Source organism: Eurosta solidaginis, chromosome 1, assembly GCF_040869045.1.
Source record: "Eurosta solidaginis isolate ZX-2024a chromosome 1, ASM4086904v1, whole genome shotgun sequence".
NCBI classification, from domain to species: Eukaryota; Metazoa; Arthropoda; class Insecta; order Diptera; family Tephritidae; genus Eurosta; species Eurosta solidaginis.
The window spans coordinates 163,981,365-163,999,094 of NC_090319.1; the positions used below are offsets into that span (position 1 = coordinate 163,981,365).

The 17,730-nt window shown below is 38.7% G+C and overlaps 1 protein-coding gene across 2 annotated transcripts in view; it reads left to right on the top strand.

The window, feature by feature from the left end:
- The window catches only part of LOC137239429 (proton-associated sugar transporter A-like), a 672,302-nt gene that overhangs the window by 410,089 nt on the left and 244,483 nt on the right, over positions 1 to 17,730 (top strand). For both annotated transcript variants that reach the window (XM_067764733.1, XM_067764741.1), the window contains exon 2: positions 5,060 to 5,322. In XM_067764733.1, the coding sequence (XP_067620834.1) occupies positions 5,060 to 5,322 (263 nt within the window). The remainder of the gene's footprint in view (positions 1 to 5,059; positions 5,323 to 17,730) is intronic.

The following is a 17,730-nucleotide window of genomic DNA, read 5'->3' on the forward strand; positions in this document are numbered from 1 at the left end:
CTTCTTTTAAAAGTGGGCGGTGCCACGGCCATTGTCCAAAGTTTTACTAATTTTCTATTCTGCGTCATAAGGTCAACCAACCTACCAAGTTTTATCCGTCTTTGGTAATGAATTATCGCATTTTATCGGTTTTTCGAAATTTTCGATATCTAAAAATTGAGCGTGTTTATATATAGTCCAATTTCATTCATTTTTAATAGCGATCTGAGATGAGTGCCCAGGGACTTACATACCAATTTTCATTAAGATACCTCAAAATTTACTTAAGATATCGTTTTAACGGACAGACGGACGGACATGGCTAAATGAATTTCTTTCTTCGCCCAGATTATCTTGATATATCGAAGTCTATATCTATCTCGATTAGTTTATGCCGTTACGGGGTACCGCTATGCGAACAAAATTAATATACTCCGTGAGCTCTGCTCAGCTGAGTATAAAAAAGGTGGGCGTGGTCACCGTGTAGTTTCTTCCCAGATAAGCCACTATACCAAGTTTCGCAAAGATATCTCTTATCGTGTTAGCGGACTTTTACATGAAAGGATCGTAGATGCATATAATAATAAATATCTTTGAGAAAAATAACCTTATGTAAATGCTATGTTATTTCCAAAACGCTACTACATTAAAAAAAAATGGAAAACTTCAAAATGTGTAAAATGGGCGTGCCATCGCCCACAGTGCTGGATTTGTTTATTGTCAATTACTTCTTTTGTCATTCCGTGTGCTCTTGGTTTATTAACAATTGTTTTTGTTTTGTCGGCATTATCAGTGATTTGAACAGATGGCGCAACGCTGATTAAACATGATTGGTAAAGAGGAATAGAAGTAGCAATTTATAAGTCAAACAAACCACCGATTAATAGCTAAATGGTTAGCGCAGCGTGCCTAAGGCGTACTGATGATGAAGGCTTAGCACCTTCGAAATGGATCTATCTGCGCAGATATGGAAGGTTGTCTAAAAAATATTCTACTTACTATTCGAAAAACAAAAATACAATTTTGCAATTATAGAAAAATTAAAAAAAAAAAACAATAATTATCTATCTTCTTAGACATTGCTTTCAACAATGCTTCTAAATGGGCGATTATGGATGGTCTTAATTACATTAAAGTACATCCAGCCTTAACCAGATGGATCGGCTGCATGTAAAATTGCAGGAAGATTACATCACAATGGTGATTGTACGAGGCCGCGAAGTCAGTGGACAGAGGCAAGCCACAGGGAGGGGTGCTAGCACCTCTGCTGTGGACGCTGGTCGTCAACCAACTGCTCAGGCGATTCGATGAGAGGCCCGTAAAATTTACGGCTTACGCAGATGACGTTGCAATTGTCATAAGTGGAAAGCGCCTTCCAACGATTAGCTCTTTGATGGATCGGGCGCTTCGGGATATTCATACCTGGGCATCTAATGTCGGGTTGAAAGCTAACGCGTAGAAGACGAATATGGTCTAGTTTACAAAGAGGTACAAGGTCAAAAATTGGACCATGCCTAAATTAGGAGGGCTCACCCTACAGGAGAAGCCTTGCACAAAATATCTATGAAGCATCCTAGACAGTAAGCTGTCATGAAAGCTCAACGTGGACGAGATGGTGAAGAAGGCCTCAACGACTCTTTATGCATGTAAAAGAATGCTGGGGTGTACGTAGGGCTTATCGCCCTCTCTTTCTCATTGGGTTTTTACAGCGATTATAAACCCTATTCTATACTACAGAGTTCTTGTTTGGTGGAAAGCCACACAAAAAACAATCTACCTCATAAAATTAGAGGGGGTATGCAGACTATCAATGCCTAGCATTACGGCAACCCTGAAAACAACCCCGACAGCTGTACTGTATGCCATTCTACACATTCCACCTGTAGACCTGGTAGCAAAGATCATAGCGTTTACAACTGCAACTAGGCTCGATGCCTCGGGCAGCTTGAGCGCCGATCATAAGGCCATAGTAGTATAGCGTCATCAATCACAAGATGAACAGACTACCTGATTCCCTTTCCGCGCTTCGAAGGAGATATTAAGGCCACAATAGAGGTGAGTGGTTGGGGCAAGGGTGCTCAAAGGACGGACGAGGCGATACATGTGTACACCAATGGTTCTAAAGTAGTGGAAGGAGTAGGGTCTGGATTCCAGATTACTGTAGCGTTTTCCAATCGGAAATATTAAATTACAGTGTTAACTTTTATATTGACAGTCAAGCAGAAATTAATACAATAGCGCAGCATCTAAATGCGTTTTAGAGTGTACGAAATCTCTGGAGAAAATCGGTACAGGGAGAAGCATACATCTATATTGGGTCCCAGGGCATATGGGAATAGATGGGAATGAAAAAGCAGGTGAACTAGTTAAAAAGGGCGCATCCCTTGAAGCTTGCTCCGTAAACGTCGCAATTAGACTGGGCGAGATTAAGAAAAAGCGAGAGGTGCACATGATCGCCCAAGCGGGAATGGCCTGGGTTCAAGCGCGGTGCTGTAAAGTGTCGAAGATTATGTGTAGGTCTTACAACCTTAGACTAATTAAGTTGCTTCTATCACTAAAAAGAGAGGATCGTATGACGGGTATTATGACTGGACACTGCCTTTTGGCGTCACATGCCTTTAAATTAGGCTCGGTCAGTGACAGCAGATGTAGGAAGTGCGGGTTGGAGGAGGAAACGATCGTGCACGTTCTGTGCTCGTGCCCTGCACTTGTCAGGTTAAGACTTCAGCTATTAGGAGTGATACAGCTGTCAGATCTAGAAGCAGCAAGTGGCTTAAATCCAAGGAAGCTTCTAGTATTTGCCATGAGGACGGAGTAATTTTATAACACAGGTACCTGGTTTTTGATAGGGTTTTTCTGTTTGGTCGTTAAAACAAACTTCTGGTAACACTACGGACACATTCAGTCTATGTGAGGTCCTCATGGAGCGGCCAGTTCAACCTAACCTAGCCTGTTGTTCTGGCATTGAGCTCAAATCGAACCTTCAATCCTTTATCAATAGGCCGACAAAACAAAAACGAAGTCAGAATAGCAATAACCAGATTGAAAAACAACAAGGCCGCAGGCGCTAATGGATTGCCTACAAAGCTTTTCAAATACGGCGGCCAGGAGTAGGTAAAGCGCATGCATTAGCTTCTTCGCAAAATATGGTCGGACGAGTGCATGCCCGGCTATTTTAATCTAAGTGTTCTTTGCCCAGTCCACAAGAAAGGGGGCTGTGCAAACTGCGCCAACTATCGTGGAATCAGTCTTCTTCATATCGCATATAAGGTCCTGTCAAGTGTATTGTGCGAAAAATTGAATGCCACCGTGAATCGGCTGATTGGACCTTATCAGTGCGGCTTCAGACCTGGTAAATCTACCATCGACCAGATTTTCGCAATGCGTCAAATCTTGGAAAACCCGCGAAAAAAATCGACACACATAACCTCTTCGTCGATTTTAAAGTCGCCTCCCACTGCACGAAAAGGAGCTGCATATATGCCGCTATGCCTGAATTTGGTTTCCCCGCACATATAAGGCTATGCAAAATGGCGTGGAGCAGCTCAGTCAGAATTGGGAAGGACCTCTCCGAGCCGCTTGAGACTAAACGAGGTTTCAGACAGGGTTACCCCTCGTGCGATTTTTTTAATTTAATGCTGAAGAAAATTATAGTAGTTGCAGAACTTAACCGCTCTGGAACAATATTCTATAAAAGCGTGCAATTACTATGCTTATGACATTGATATCATCTGCCTAATCACCCGCGCCTTTAGTTCTGCTTACTCCAAACTGGGAAAAAAGCGGTAAAGATGGGTTTTATGATGAATAGCGACAAAGCGAAGTACCTGCTGTCATCAAGCAAAGAGTCAGCGCATATGCGCCTTGGCCACCACGCTACTGTTGGCAGCAATAATTTCGAAATAGTAAAAGACTTCGTTTATTTGGGAACCAGCATTAACACTAACAACACCATCAGCTTTGAAATCCAGCGAAGAATCACTCTTGCAAATACATGCTACTTTGGATTAGGTAGGCAATTTAAAAGTAAATTCCTCTCTTGGCAAAGGAAAATCATACTCTACAAGTCACTTATCGTACCCGTCCTGCTATATATGGCGCAGAAGCATGGACCGTTACAACATCAGATGAAGCGGCTCTGGGAGTTACGAGAGAAAAGTTCTTCGAAAGATTTCTGGACATCTACGCGTTGGCGATGACGAGTTCCGAAGAAGATTTAAGGATGAGCTGTACGAGCTTTACGCCGGCAGCAACTTAGTCTGGCGAATTAAAACGTAGCGGCTGCCCTGGGAAGGCCATGTTATGCGAATGAAAGATAACGCTCCGGCTAAGAAACTGTTTTTATCGGAACCCGCCTCTGGAAGCAGAAGAAGAGGGCGGCCCCCACTCCGCTGGAAGGTCCAGGTGGAAAACGATTTAAACTCCCTTGGTGTGACCAATTGGCGCCAGTTGGCAGAGAGAAGAAGCGACTGGCGCGCCTTGTTGGACGGCCATAACCTTTTAAACAGTTAAACGCCAATTAAGTAAGTAACTAAAAAAATTTGGTACACGTATTTTGGAATGAATATTTCTGTTAAAAATAAACGAAATCTGTTAGGGACCGCACCCAATTTTATAAAAAAAGGTTTTTAAAAGAATCACAAAAGAACACACTAAACAATTTTATAGCTAAAAATACCTTCCTATCAAAGTTTTTAACTCTAAAATATTATGGCAAAAGTTAATGCTTGAAAATTATAATATCTGACACACCAACCCTTTTTTAAAAACCAAAAAAGAAAGACTCAAAAAAGAAATGACTTATTGTGAAAAAGTGTGCGGTATACTTATTTTATTTATAAATATACCCCATTTGTAATTAATATGAGAAAAAAAAAATAATTAATAAAAATGCCGCATGTTGATAATACTTAGTGTCAAAAAACTTAACCTGAATGAACTGCGCGATTAAAGCTCACAGCTGAGTATATATGTTCGGTTCCACTCGAACTAAGACTTCCTTACTTGTAAAAAATAATATACTACAGAATTTATAATTTGTATTTGTATAATTGTATTTCCCATTTTTCATTTACTTCAGGCATAAAACCCGTTTGGAGTTGATTCGAATATCTGCAGCTGTCATGGGAATAGAATTTTCGTATGCGGCGGAAACAGCTTTTGTCTCACCGACCTTACTTAAAATTGGTGTGGATCATCAACATATGACTCTAGTATGGGCATTATCACCGTTAGTTGGGTTTTTTGCGTGCCCTTTCCTAGGTTCACTGAGCGATCGATGCAAGTTAAATTTGGGACGAAGGCGGCCATTCATAATACTTTTTTCAGTTGGGGTAATTTTAGGTAAGAATCACCAAAGCCATCATTTTGTAGAAATTTTGGAGTGTGAAATGTCATGAAATATGTTTATTGTTTACGTCATTCTAACAGCATAAACATACAGGAAATATTAAAAACCCGAGCAGTGTAATCGCGCATTATATCAAGTCTGAGTAAACATATTTTGAACTTCTATCTTTTTTACTTACTCTTTTCTGAACAAATGTCCTACTTACTCTAGGACCAGACTGACAGCTATTACATCAGTCATGGGTTTCCACAAAATAAACAGGCATTATTACAATCCTTGTAAAGTAAAAAGACCTTAAAAAAAGATCACAGTTTCTTAATGTTCTATATACCAAGAGTTGAACGTGGATCTCGCAAAGTAGATAAATCTCTCTACCCATTGTGCTACGGAAACATACGATTGTATGGAAATAAACTAAAGGTTAAGTAGCTGGTCTGTAAAGACTTCACATAGACTAAATAAGTCCACAGTGTCACCAGAAGTTTGCTCGCTCGATCGAACTGAAAAACCCTATCAAAAAAGGACCTATGTTATAAAACAACTTCGCTATTTTGGAAACTACTATAACCTATGCAACTTGTTGCATCTAGATCTGAACACAGCTCATAGCTGGAGTCTTAGCCTGACGCAGCCCAATAAAAACGCACTACGATAATTTTCTCTCAAAAGTGAAAAGTCTCATAAAGGTACAACTTGTGTGAGAAATACCGAAATTAACTTTACTACGTAAAAAGCTTACTAGATTTCCATTTTTTGTTCTGCTTAACATTTCAGTTTGATATTGCACACATGTTGTAATTGTCACAACGCATCCGTATTTCGGGTAGGGAAAAGAATATTGTTGGTTTTCGTGCGTCCATACTTTTTAATGATAAGAGTAACTTTACTAGTCTAAGGTTCAAGCACCTGACCTGTACATGATATTCAGCACCTTGCACCCCCGTGCTTAGCTCCACGCCTTTCCTGCTAGCTCGATCATTTGCAACTCGTTGACTTGACATATTTAGTCCCAGGTAAAAAACTTGCCATTATGTCACCCCTACTGCAGTGACATACCCTCAAGCTTTTTTACTCAGTTGAGCAAAGCTCACAGAGTATATTAACTTTGATTGGATAACGGTTGATAGTACAGGTATAAAGGAATCGAGATAGATATAGACTTCCATAAATCAAAATTATCAGTATCGAAAAAAATATTTGATTGAGTCATGTCCGTCCGTCCATCCGTTAACACAATAACTTGAGTAAATTTTGAGGTATCTTGATGAAATTTGGTACGTAGCTTCCTGGGCACTCATCTCAGATCGCTATTTAGAATGAACTACATCGGACTATAACCACGCCCACTTTTTCGATATCGAAAATTACGAAAAATGAAAAAAATGCCATAATTCTATACCAAATACGAAAAAAAGGATGAAACATGGTATTGGGATTGGTTTATTGACGCAAAATATAACTTAAAAAAAAAATTTGTAAAATGGGTGTGACTACTACCATATTAAGTAGAAGAAAATGAAAAAGTTCTGCAGGGCGAAATCAAAAGCCCTTGGAATCTTGGCAGGAATACTGTTCGTGGTATTACATATATAAATAAATTAGCGGTATCCGACAGATGATATTCACATATACAACTACCACCATTCCCTTTTAAACCCTCATTAATACCTTTGATTTGATACCCATATCGTAAAACCACATTACAGAGTCATCCCTGGCCTACCTTTATGGCTATATCTCGAAAAGGCGTTCTATAGAACTAAGGCCCACTCTCTTTTAAAATACTCACTATCACATTTCATTTGATAACCATATTGTACCTTTATAACGATATTTCGAAAAGGCGTCCACCTATAGAACTAAAGCCCAAACCCTTTTAAAATACTCATTAACACTTTTCAAACACATTATAGAGTCACCCATGGTCCACCTTTATGGCGATATCTCGAAAGTCGTCCACCTATAGAACTCTCCCTTTTAAAATACTCATTAAAACCTTTCATTTCATACCCATATCGTACAAACAAATTCTAGAGTGACCCCTGGTCATCTTTAAGGCGTTGACCCATAGAACTAAGGCTCACTCCCTTTTAAAATACTCGTTAACACCTTTCGTTTGATACCCATATTGTACAAACGCATTCTAGAGTCATCCCTGGTTCACCTTTATGGCGATATCTCGAAAAGGCGCCCACCTATAGAACAAGGGCCCACTCCCTTTTAAAATACTCATTAGCACCTTTCATTTGATACCCATATTGTACAAACGCATTCTAGAGTCATCCCTGGTTCACCTTTATGGCGATATCTCGAAAAGGCGCCCACCTATAGAACAAGGGCCCACTCCCTTTTAAAATACTCATTAGCACCTTTCATTTGATACCCGTATCATACAAACAAATTCTAGAGTCACCCCTGGTCCACCTTTATGGCGATATCTCGAAAAGGCGTCCACCTATAAAACTAAGGCCCACGCCCTTTTAAAATAATCATTAACACCTTTCGTTTGATACCCATATTGTACAAACGCATTCTAGAGTCATCCCTGTTTCACCTTTATGGCGATATCTCGAAAAGGCGCCCACCTATAGAACAAGGGCCCACTCCCTTTTAAAATACTCATTAGCACCTTTCATTTGATACCCATATTGTACAAACGCATTCTAGAGTCATCCCTGGTTCACCTTTATGGCGATATCTCGAAAAGGCGCCCACCTATAGAACAAGGGCCCACTCCCTTTTAAAATACTCATTAGCACCTTTCATTTGATACCCATATCGTGCGAACAAATTCTAGAGTCACACCTGGTCCACCTTTATGGCGATATCTCGAAAAGGCTTCCTGCTACTGAACTAAGCCCGCGCCCTTTTAAAATACTCATTAACACCTTTCATTTGATACCCATATCCTACAAACAAATTCTAGAGTCAGTCCTGGTCCACCTTTATGGCGATATCCCTAAATGGCGTCCACATATAGAACTATGGCCCACTCCCTCTTAAAATACTCTTTAATACCTTCCATTTGATACATATGTCATACAAAGACATTCAGGGTTACCCTAGGTTCATTTTCCTACATGGTGATTTTCCATTATTTTGTCTCCATAGCTCTCAGCTAAGTATATAATGTTCAGTTATAACTGAACTTAGCCTTCCTTACTTGTTATGTATGTCACTCCAGTTTTTTTACGAAATTTGAGTATTGAACTTTAGTAATATTCGGATGTCGTTTTTTTTTTACTTTATCTTTCACCATTTAATAAAAATACTGTCGATATATCCGAATTTGATCATTTTTAATTCCAAATTTTCATTTCTTATGGATAAAATTATAGTCGTTATATTTAAATTTTTTTTTATTCAACCGCGCTATTTTTACTCCTAGTTTTCATTTGGGTTAAAAAAGAAAAAATTATAAAAAATGGGTGCGTGTACTGTATGTAAACGTGTGGGAAGTTATACTTCTTTGTCATCATTCAAAAATGGCTTTTAATTGCATGCAACTAATTAATTACAATAAAATAATTAAAGGACTGGAAAAAATAGACAACAAAATTAATAAAATTCAGTTCAATTTGGAAAAATTTATTTAATAAATATTTATCTTCTTACATCAAGTGTAACATAAATTCGGGAATATAGATGTGTCATTATTTTTAAATTATGTCCACTGCCATACCATCTTCTGGAAATGACTGAAGCGAACCATCAGTTATCAGTGGCCACTTCTCGGAAAGAAACCCCACAAAAACACTCTTCTCCGGGTTGCTTTGAAGCTATAGTTCACAAACATTAGCATACATTTAAGTATTGTAACGAATTTAGTGCAATTCTGCTTATTTTCAACCTCCTACTAACGTTCGAATAACTAAACTGTTGAATAAATAACTCCACTATTCAATAATGTAAAATGGCCTTTATTCAAGTCTTCACAATGACACTACTACTTCTCGACAGATAGCGTGCTTAAATCAAACTGATTACTGCCTACTCAGCTTTCGGTCCTTTTATACTTCTAGAATGCTCTGCGTGGTCACTAGTCATACGCGCGTGTATTTGTAGTGCGTAACCATATGCGTGTGTATATGTGAGCGAAGCTGATGATGACATGTGTTTGTGAGTATCTCTCTGCTGCTTGTATGCATGTATGTATATGATGATTAATTTGTTTACGTACATGCAAGTGTGGTAGCTTGCTTTATTGTTGTTGTGGCTTTATTTACTTAATATCAGATTAGTGATCTGAGTATCACTTAATGTTACCAATATTCGTCACACTGCCCTTCACCTAAATCTGATCGTCCCGATCAGACAAATCTCTCGATATAACCGGTGCTAGCCTCTCCAAATGAACCACCCTTCTATTTCGTGGTTTCCCAATTATTTGTATGCGGTAGATGACATCACTGATCCTCTTCACAACTCTGCACGAGCCTTCCCAACTGCACCGAAATTTGGATGGAACACCTTTCGGCCGGTGAGGGTTGTATAGCAGTACCAAATCTCCCTCCAAGAAATCTTCCGAATTATTGTTTTTGTCGTACCTGTGTTTCATCCAACTACTCATTATCTTGGACCGTTCTGTCACACTCTGTTTTTTGGCCAATGAACTACTTCGTAGGGCTTGACCTTGACGAATTGGCTTTGCATAATCAGTATCGTGTAGTGCGCGCTGGCTTGAAATCACCCTTGCATTCTTTCTGGAAAATTCTTTAAGTCGTTTTAGTGCGTCCATTAGCGTTTGTCAATGCCAGTGTTTTTCTCACAGGTACCTTCGGTTTTGATTTGTTTGGTCAATTCATTCCATCAACCCTTGCCCGATCGACTGCATTTGGCTTTTGTGGTTTTTGTTGAATCTCTTTCACCAGCACTCGCTTACTGCTAAACCCTTGCTCAAAACTGAAGTTAAGTTACACATACTTGTTCTTATACTCCATAAGCCTTCTCTGCATATCGATCCTGATGTCATAGTCAACTAAGAAATCCACAAATCCACTCCAAATATGACTTCATCAACGATCTCTGCCACAACGAATTTGTGTAGAACCATGAGCTCCCCAATTAAGACTTCACATACCACTTCTCCATGGACTTGGTTATACTCGCCAGTAATCGTACGCAATATTGCTCTAGGTAATGGCTTTACTCTCCTGTTGACCAGTTGACCATATCAGATCGAACTAACGAATGAGATGCGCCCGTATCTACAGTCAGTACATGCTCCATGCCATCCACATTTCCTTTGACGGTAAGACTGCTCGATTTCCTTCCAGTTTTCGAGATAGATATCACACGACATTCAATTCCTGAGGCAAGCTCGCGATCTTTACATCTGACTAGCTCTTGCTTATCTCCTCCAGCTTTGCGTTTACGACCAGCCAAGTTCGAACTACCATTACCGGTGCTGCAGTGACGTGCAATGTTACTTGGGTTACCGCACTTGAAACACTTCATAACTCCGGCATTTTTCTGTTGTAATCCCTTCAGTGCTTCCAAAATTCTACCAAAATCTGGCCATTCCACTTCCACGCGATGAGTTTGTATGCGGGCTTTCTCAAAAGTGACGCTGTTTCCTGAGTCAGTACATGGGATACCGTTTCAGCAAATGTTGGCTTTGGGTTCGCATATGTAGCTCGTTTCGTTTCGACATCCCGTATTCCATTTATAAAGCTCTGAATTTAACCCTCTCGGTGTATTCCACGGGTGCGTCTGCATTTTCGAGATGAGCCAATCTTTCAACATCCGACGCAAACTCCGGCAAAGTCTCATTCGCTTTTTGGTAACGGTTTTGCAACTCAATTTACTGTATCTGTTTTCTATGCTCGCTTCCATAACGTCTCTAGACAGGGGCCGTCAATGCTTCATAACTGTTCCGTTCGTACTCTGGAATAGTCTATAAGATTTCAGCTGCAGCACCTTTCAATGCCACGAACAGTGCAGCAACTTTATCTTCTGCATTCCAGTTCTTCACTGCTGACGTCTCCTCAAATTGAAGCATGAATACCTGGAAAGGAACAGAGCCATCAAAAGATGAAATTTTATCTTCGGATTATTCGCTGGAACAGCTCGGCGTTTTAGTTGTAACTGTTGTATAAGACTTCTCAACGCTTCTATCTCGGCATCAATTTTGCCCTCGAGTTGTAAAATTTTTGCATCCTGCTCTTCCACTTTCGCAAAGAGCCGCGATGATACCTGTTCGGAATTTGTGTCGACATTCCAGATATACGTGCCTCTTGCCCTTCCAGTTGAGATGACATGTGTGTCTTCTGTTCTTCCAATATAGATGATAATTGCGACACCATTTCTGAAATGCGTGCCTCCTGTGACTCCAGCTGAGATGCCATTGTCGATGTTTGTGCAGATACTGTGCTCGTCACTGTCTGCGGTGTTTCGTTTTTTCTTCCATTTTTGTTGTTGTTTTGTCGCTATGAGAATGAAAGACATACTCGTCAGCACTGATTCCTTCAAATACCATAGCTACACTTAGTCGCCTTTGTAGCTGGAATTTATTGCCAGTAGTAGCCAATCCACGGACTTCCAATTCCTCCTTCAGTTGCTGGATCGTCAATTCACTCAACTTTGCCATGTCCAAGTTGTATTCCCAATCTTCGGAATTTATTCCACAATTCCTCTTCTGACACCAATTGTAACGAATTTAGTGCAATTCTGCCTATTTTCAACTTTCTACTAACATTCGAATCACTAAGCTGTTGAATAAATAACTCCACTATTCAATCAAAATGGCCTTTATTCAAGTATTCACAATAACACTACTACTTCTCGACAGATAGCTTGCTTAAATCAAACAAATTACTGCCTACTCTGCTTTCAGTCCTTTTATACTCTCTGCCCAAAAGTCTAGACGTTTCTTCTTCTAGAATCCTCTACCTGGTCACTAGCGATACGCGCGTGTATTTGTAGTGCGTAACCATATGCGGGTGTATATGTGAGCGAAGTAGTAGCTGACGATGACGTGCGTTAGTGAGTATCTCTCTGCTGCTTGTATGTATGTGTGTACATGATGATTAATTTGTTTACGTACATACAAGTGTGGTAGCTTGATTTATTGTTGTTGTGGCTTTATTTACTTAGTATCAGATTAGTGATGTGAGTATCACTTAGTGTTACAAATATCCGTCACAATATGTACATACAAAACAAAAAAATTTTTTTTTACGAATTTTAACAAAACCTTCAAAATATAGAAATGATTTAAGAAACTCAGAAAATTTGTTTGGGTACGATAAAGACTCAGCAATTGATTATTTATTTAATGGAAAACGAAAACTCTCGGCTGCAAAACTGACAAAAAATGGCATTCTTTGAATTTTTTTTTAATTTTACTTGAGTAAAGATGTTTGTAAATATAGAGAAAAATGGGTCCGTTCACTTAGGTAAAGTTAGGTTGAGACTGAATGTGTCCATAGTGTTACCAGAATTTGTTTGACAACCAAATGTAAGAAACTCAATCAGGTACTAGGACTTCTGGTTTAGAATAACTCCGTTCTCTTGGCATATACTAAGAGTTTTCTAGGACCAGGAAATGGAAAATATCCAACTTCTATCCATTTATGGTTGGGATCCAGTAAAGATGTATGATCCGGCCTGGGCGAAGTTTTTCCAATGCTTCTTTGCATTCCAGGAAACTTCTTGAAGAAGTGCTGTGTGAGATTAATGCCTTAATGACCGCTTGGCTATTAATATATATATTGACGCGACTGTAGCTCAAGCACGCTTCCTCTAGGATTTCTGATGCTTTGTTGTCGGCTACACTTTACGCCTGAAAGACTGCAGTAATCTGCCAACCTGCAGGATCTACTTATTTCCGGATCGAACCAATAAACAGCATACCAGACCCCTTCCGTTTATTTAGAACCATCGGTATACACGTGTATAGTTCTCTGCTCCGCTATTTCTGCACCATGGCATCAACACTCCGGCTCAATTGTGGCCCCAATATCTCTTTCGAAGCTCAGGCAAGGGACCATATATTCCGTTTGGCCGATTTCAGATGGCGCTATACTGGTATGGCCATAAGACCTGCACTCAAGCTGCCCCGAAGCCTTAAGCAGGGATATGTAGAATGGCATGCAGTGATGATGGCGAGGTAGTTTTTAGGACTCTCGTTTCTAATCATTAATAATATGCATACCCCCTCAAGTCTTTTGGTATATTTACTTTTTGTGAGGCTCTCCACCAAACAAGCACCCCATAGTAAAGTATGGATTTGACTATCTAGTAAAACTCCAGATACTTTGTGCTATATTTTTCGGTTATATGATGTTCAAACAGAAAAATAAATTGAGGCAATTTCGATTTAAATTTAGTGGTGTTCACACAACTCAATTTAGCTTACGCAATAGTAATTTGATAGCTGGTTGGCTCATCTCTACAGCAACAACATACCTTTATTCAGACTGTCAATATGTGCGTGTTGGTATTGGGCGAATAGAATGGAATGAAAACATAAAACTTTGAAAGTTTTGTGTGTTGTAAGAAAATGTGTTGAATATTTTGGTCTCATTTTGAGTTTGCCATCTTCTTTTGGCAAACGCTACTCCAGTGAAATGAAAAAAATAAAATCAGTTGGTGAGATGAGCCAACCATGTAGTTGAGCCATGCTTAACTGACGTTTAAATCTACTCAACAAACACAATTTACAAGGTTGCATTTGCAGTTTGAAACAATTTATTACCCAATTTTTTTGGAATTGGCAATTTATTATTACAATGATTAAATAATTAATATAGAGCGGTAAACGACTCACACAATAAAGAATTAAAATTGAAACACCTTATAGTCGTTTATATATATATATATATGTTTGCTTTATTTGGCAAAACAATTGTTTCGACACTCGCGACGTGTCATCATCATATATGATATATTGCGTAATAAATTTCCCCAATGGTATAAATTGTCAATTTGGTGTGTGTTTGTACATAATATTAGGGTTACCCCTCCAAGCTTAGGTTTAGTCCAATAAGGGACCTTATATTTCCTAGATATCTTTTCTGTGCGTTGGCAGTTAACACGACTTCAAACGCCCATGCATGTATGTCCCGAAGCAGGGCCGGCTAAACCCGCAAAATCTGGGTGGGTAGTTTGTAATGAAGTTTTTACTGTAAATTTAATCGACTATTTGACAATCTTTCACTATATTCAGGGTGGGTACTTATTCACGCCTATCGACGGCCCTATTCCCAATTGCCCGAACCATCAGAGAGCTAATTGTTGTTACGTATGTACCGCTCATGATGACAGAAACTTCATCAGCATATGCCGCAAGTTGGCCGGTCCCCCGTCGAACCGCCTAAGAGCTGATTACATACACTCTGTTGCATTCGTTTACGTCCCTGTACATATTCCCTTTTTGACCGTTTTCCACCTAAACAGCAACCCCCCTTATGTCGAAATGCATTACAAATGACCTAGCTTGGTCTTGATCACTTGGCCTTATCCACAATGGCCGGTAAAATCAAATCCTTTGGCCTCTGCTCAACTCCATGAAAAATATTCCGTAATGAGCTTTAAACTAAGCTGCAATGAAGACTGATTCAGATCCGAATAAAAATTTAATATAAATAATGAGAATAAAGTAATAACATTATATTAATTTCAAAGATTCTAGAAAAACGACCCAGCAAACAAAGTTTCTAACGGTTGAGAAATATTGTGATTTTACTTTATAATTATACTCAGCTGAGCAGAGCTCACAGAGTATATTAACTTTGTTCGCATAACGGTAATCCGTAACGGCATAAACTAATCGAGATAGATCGACTTCCATATATCAAAATGATCTGGGTGAAAAAAGAAATTCATTTAGCCATGTCCGTCCGTCCGTCTGTCCGTCCGTCTATAAACACGATTACTTGAGTAAATTTTGAGGTATCTTTATGAAATTTGGTATGTAGGTTCCTGGGCACTCATCCCAGATCGCTATTTAAAATGAACGAAATTGGTTGTAGTCCGCCCACTTTTCGATATCGAAAATTTCGAAAAACCGAAAAAGAGCGATAATTCATTACCAAAGACGGATAAAGCGATGAAACTTGGAAGGTGCGTTGACCTTATGATGCAAAATAGAAAATTAGAAAAATTTTGGACAATGGGCGTGGCACCACCCACTTTTAAAAGAAGGTAATTTAAAAGTTTTGTAAGCTGTAATTTGGCAGTCGTTGAAGATATCATGATGAAATTTGGTAGGCATGTTACTCCTATTACTATATGTGTGCTAAATAAAAATTAGCGAAATCGGATGACGAACGCGCCCAATTTAAACGATTTTTTTTTTAAGTCAAATTTTAACAAAAAATTTTATATTTTTACAGTATAAAAGTAAATTATGTCAACATTCGACTCCAGTAATGATATGGTGCAACAAAATACAAAGATACAAGAAAATTTCAAAATGGGCGTAACTCCGCCCTTTTTCATTTAATTTGTCTAGAATACTTTTAATGCCATAAGTCGAACAAAAATTTACCAATCCTTGTGAAAAATTTGGTAGGGACATAGATTCTATGACGATAACTGTTTTCTGTGAAAATGGGCGAAATCGGTTGAAGCCACACCCAGTTTTTATATACAGTCGACCGTCTGTCCTTCCGCTCGGCCGTTAACACGATAACTTGCGCAAAAAAAGATATATCTTAACTAAACTTAGCTCACGTACTTATCTGAAGCGACTTTATCTTGGTATAAAATATGGCCGAAATCCGAATATGACCACGCCCACTTTTCCGATATCGAAAATTACGAAAAATGAACAAAAAAAAATGCCATAATTCTGTACCAAATATGAAAAAAGAGATGAAACATGGTAATTGGATGGGTTTATTTACGCAAAATATAACTTTAGAAAAAACTTTGTAAATTGGGTGTGACACCTACCATATTAAGTAGAAGAAAATGAAAAAGTTCTGCAGGGCGAAAGCAAACGCCTTTGAAATCTTGGCAGGAATACTGTTCGTATGACATATATAAATAAATTAGCGGTACCCGACAGAAGACGTTCTGGGTCACCCTGGTCCACATTTTGGTCGATATCTCGAAAACGCCTTCACATATACAACTAAGGGCTACTCCCTTTATAACCCTCATTAATACTTTTCATTTGAGACCCATACCGTACAAACACATTCTAGAGTCATCCCTGGTCCACCCTTATTGCGATATCTCGAAAAGGCGTCCACCTATAGAAATAAGGCCCACTACGTTTTAAATAATCACTAACACCTTTCATTTGATACACATGTCATACAAACACATTCCAGGGTTACTCTAGGTTCATTTTGCTAAATGGTGATTTTCGCTTATTTTGTCTCCAAAGCTCTCAGCTGAGTATGTAATGTTCGGTTACACCCGAACTTAGCCTTCCTTACTTGTTTTTATGTAGTTCTCTAGTGCATCTCTAATGGAAAACCTGGTAAGGATGTTGTCACAGTTATCGATTATTCGTAGGGCAGGATCACTCACCCTTAGTGTTATAAAAAAAATTAAAATTGTGAAAAATTGTGCCAAAATATTGGTACTCGGAAAATCAAATTTTCATTTTTAATGTTTAAAAGGGTAAGCTAAAATGACTAAAAAATTAGTATTGTTATTTTATCGGCGTTCAATGATAATATTGAACAAATTATAAAGCTTTAGGCCACACAAAGTATATGATATGAAATCACCGAATGATTTTTATATAAAACATATGTATATTTGTCATTTATTTTTACTTTCGATATTTCGACTTCATTCGGAAGTCATCTTCAGGACTGAAAAACAAGAATTGCATTAAAAGAAAAATTATACAAATTTCACATATACACACTTACATTCTTGAATGTATCTGTTCGACTAATTTAACAATTTGAAAAATATACATAAGTACACAAAAAGTATGTAAACAATTAACAACCGTAATTTAAAACGAGTAAGGAAGGCTAAGTTCGGGTGTAACCGAACATACATACTCAGCTGAGAGCTATGGAGACAAAATAAGGGAAAATCACCATTTAGCAAAATGAACCTAGAGTAACCCTGGAATGTGTTTGTATGACATGTGCATCAAATGAAAGATGTTAATGAGTATTTTAAATGGAGTGGGCCTTAGTTCTATAGGTGGACGCCTTTTCGAGATATCGCCATAAAGGTGGACAGGGATGACTCTATAATGCGTTTGTGCAATATGGGTATCAAACGAAACGTGTTAATGAGTATTTTAAAGGGCAGTGGGCCTCTATGGGTGGACGCCTTTTCGAGATATCGCCATAAAGGTGGACCATGGGTCACTCTAGAATTTGTTTGTACGATATGGGTATGAAATGAAAAGTGTTAATTAGTATTTTAAAAGGGAGTGGGCCTTAGTTCTATAGTTGGAAGACTTTTAGAGATATCGCCAT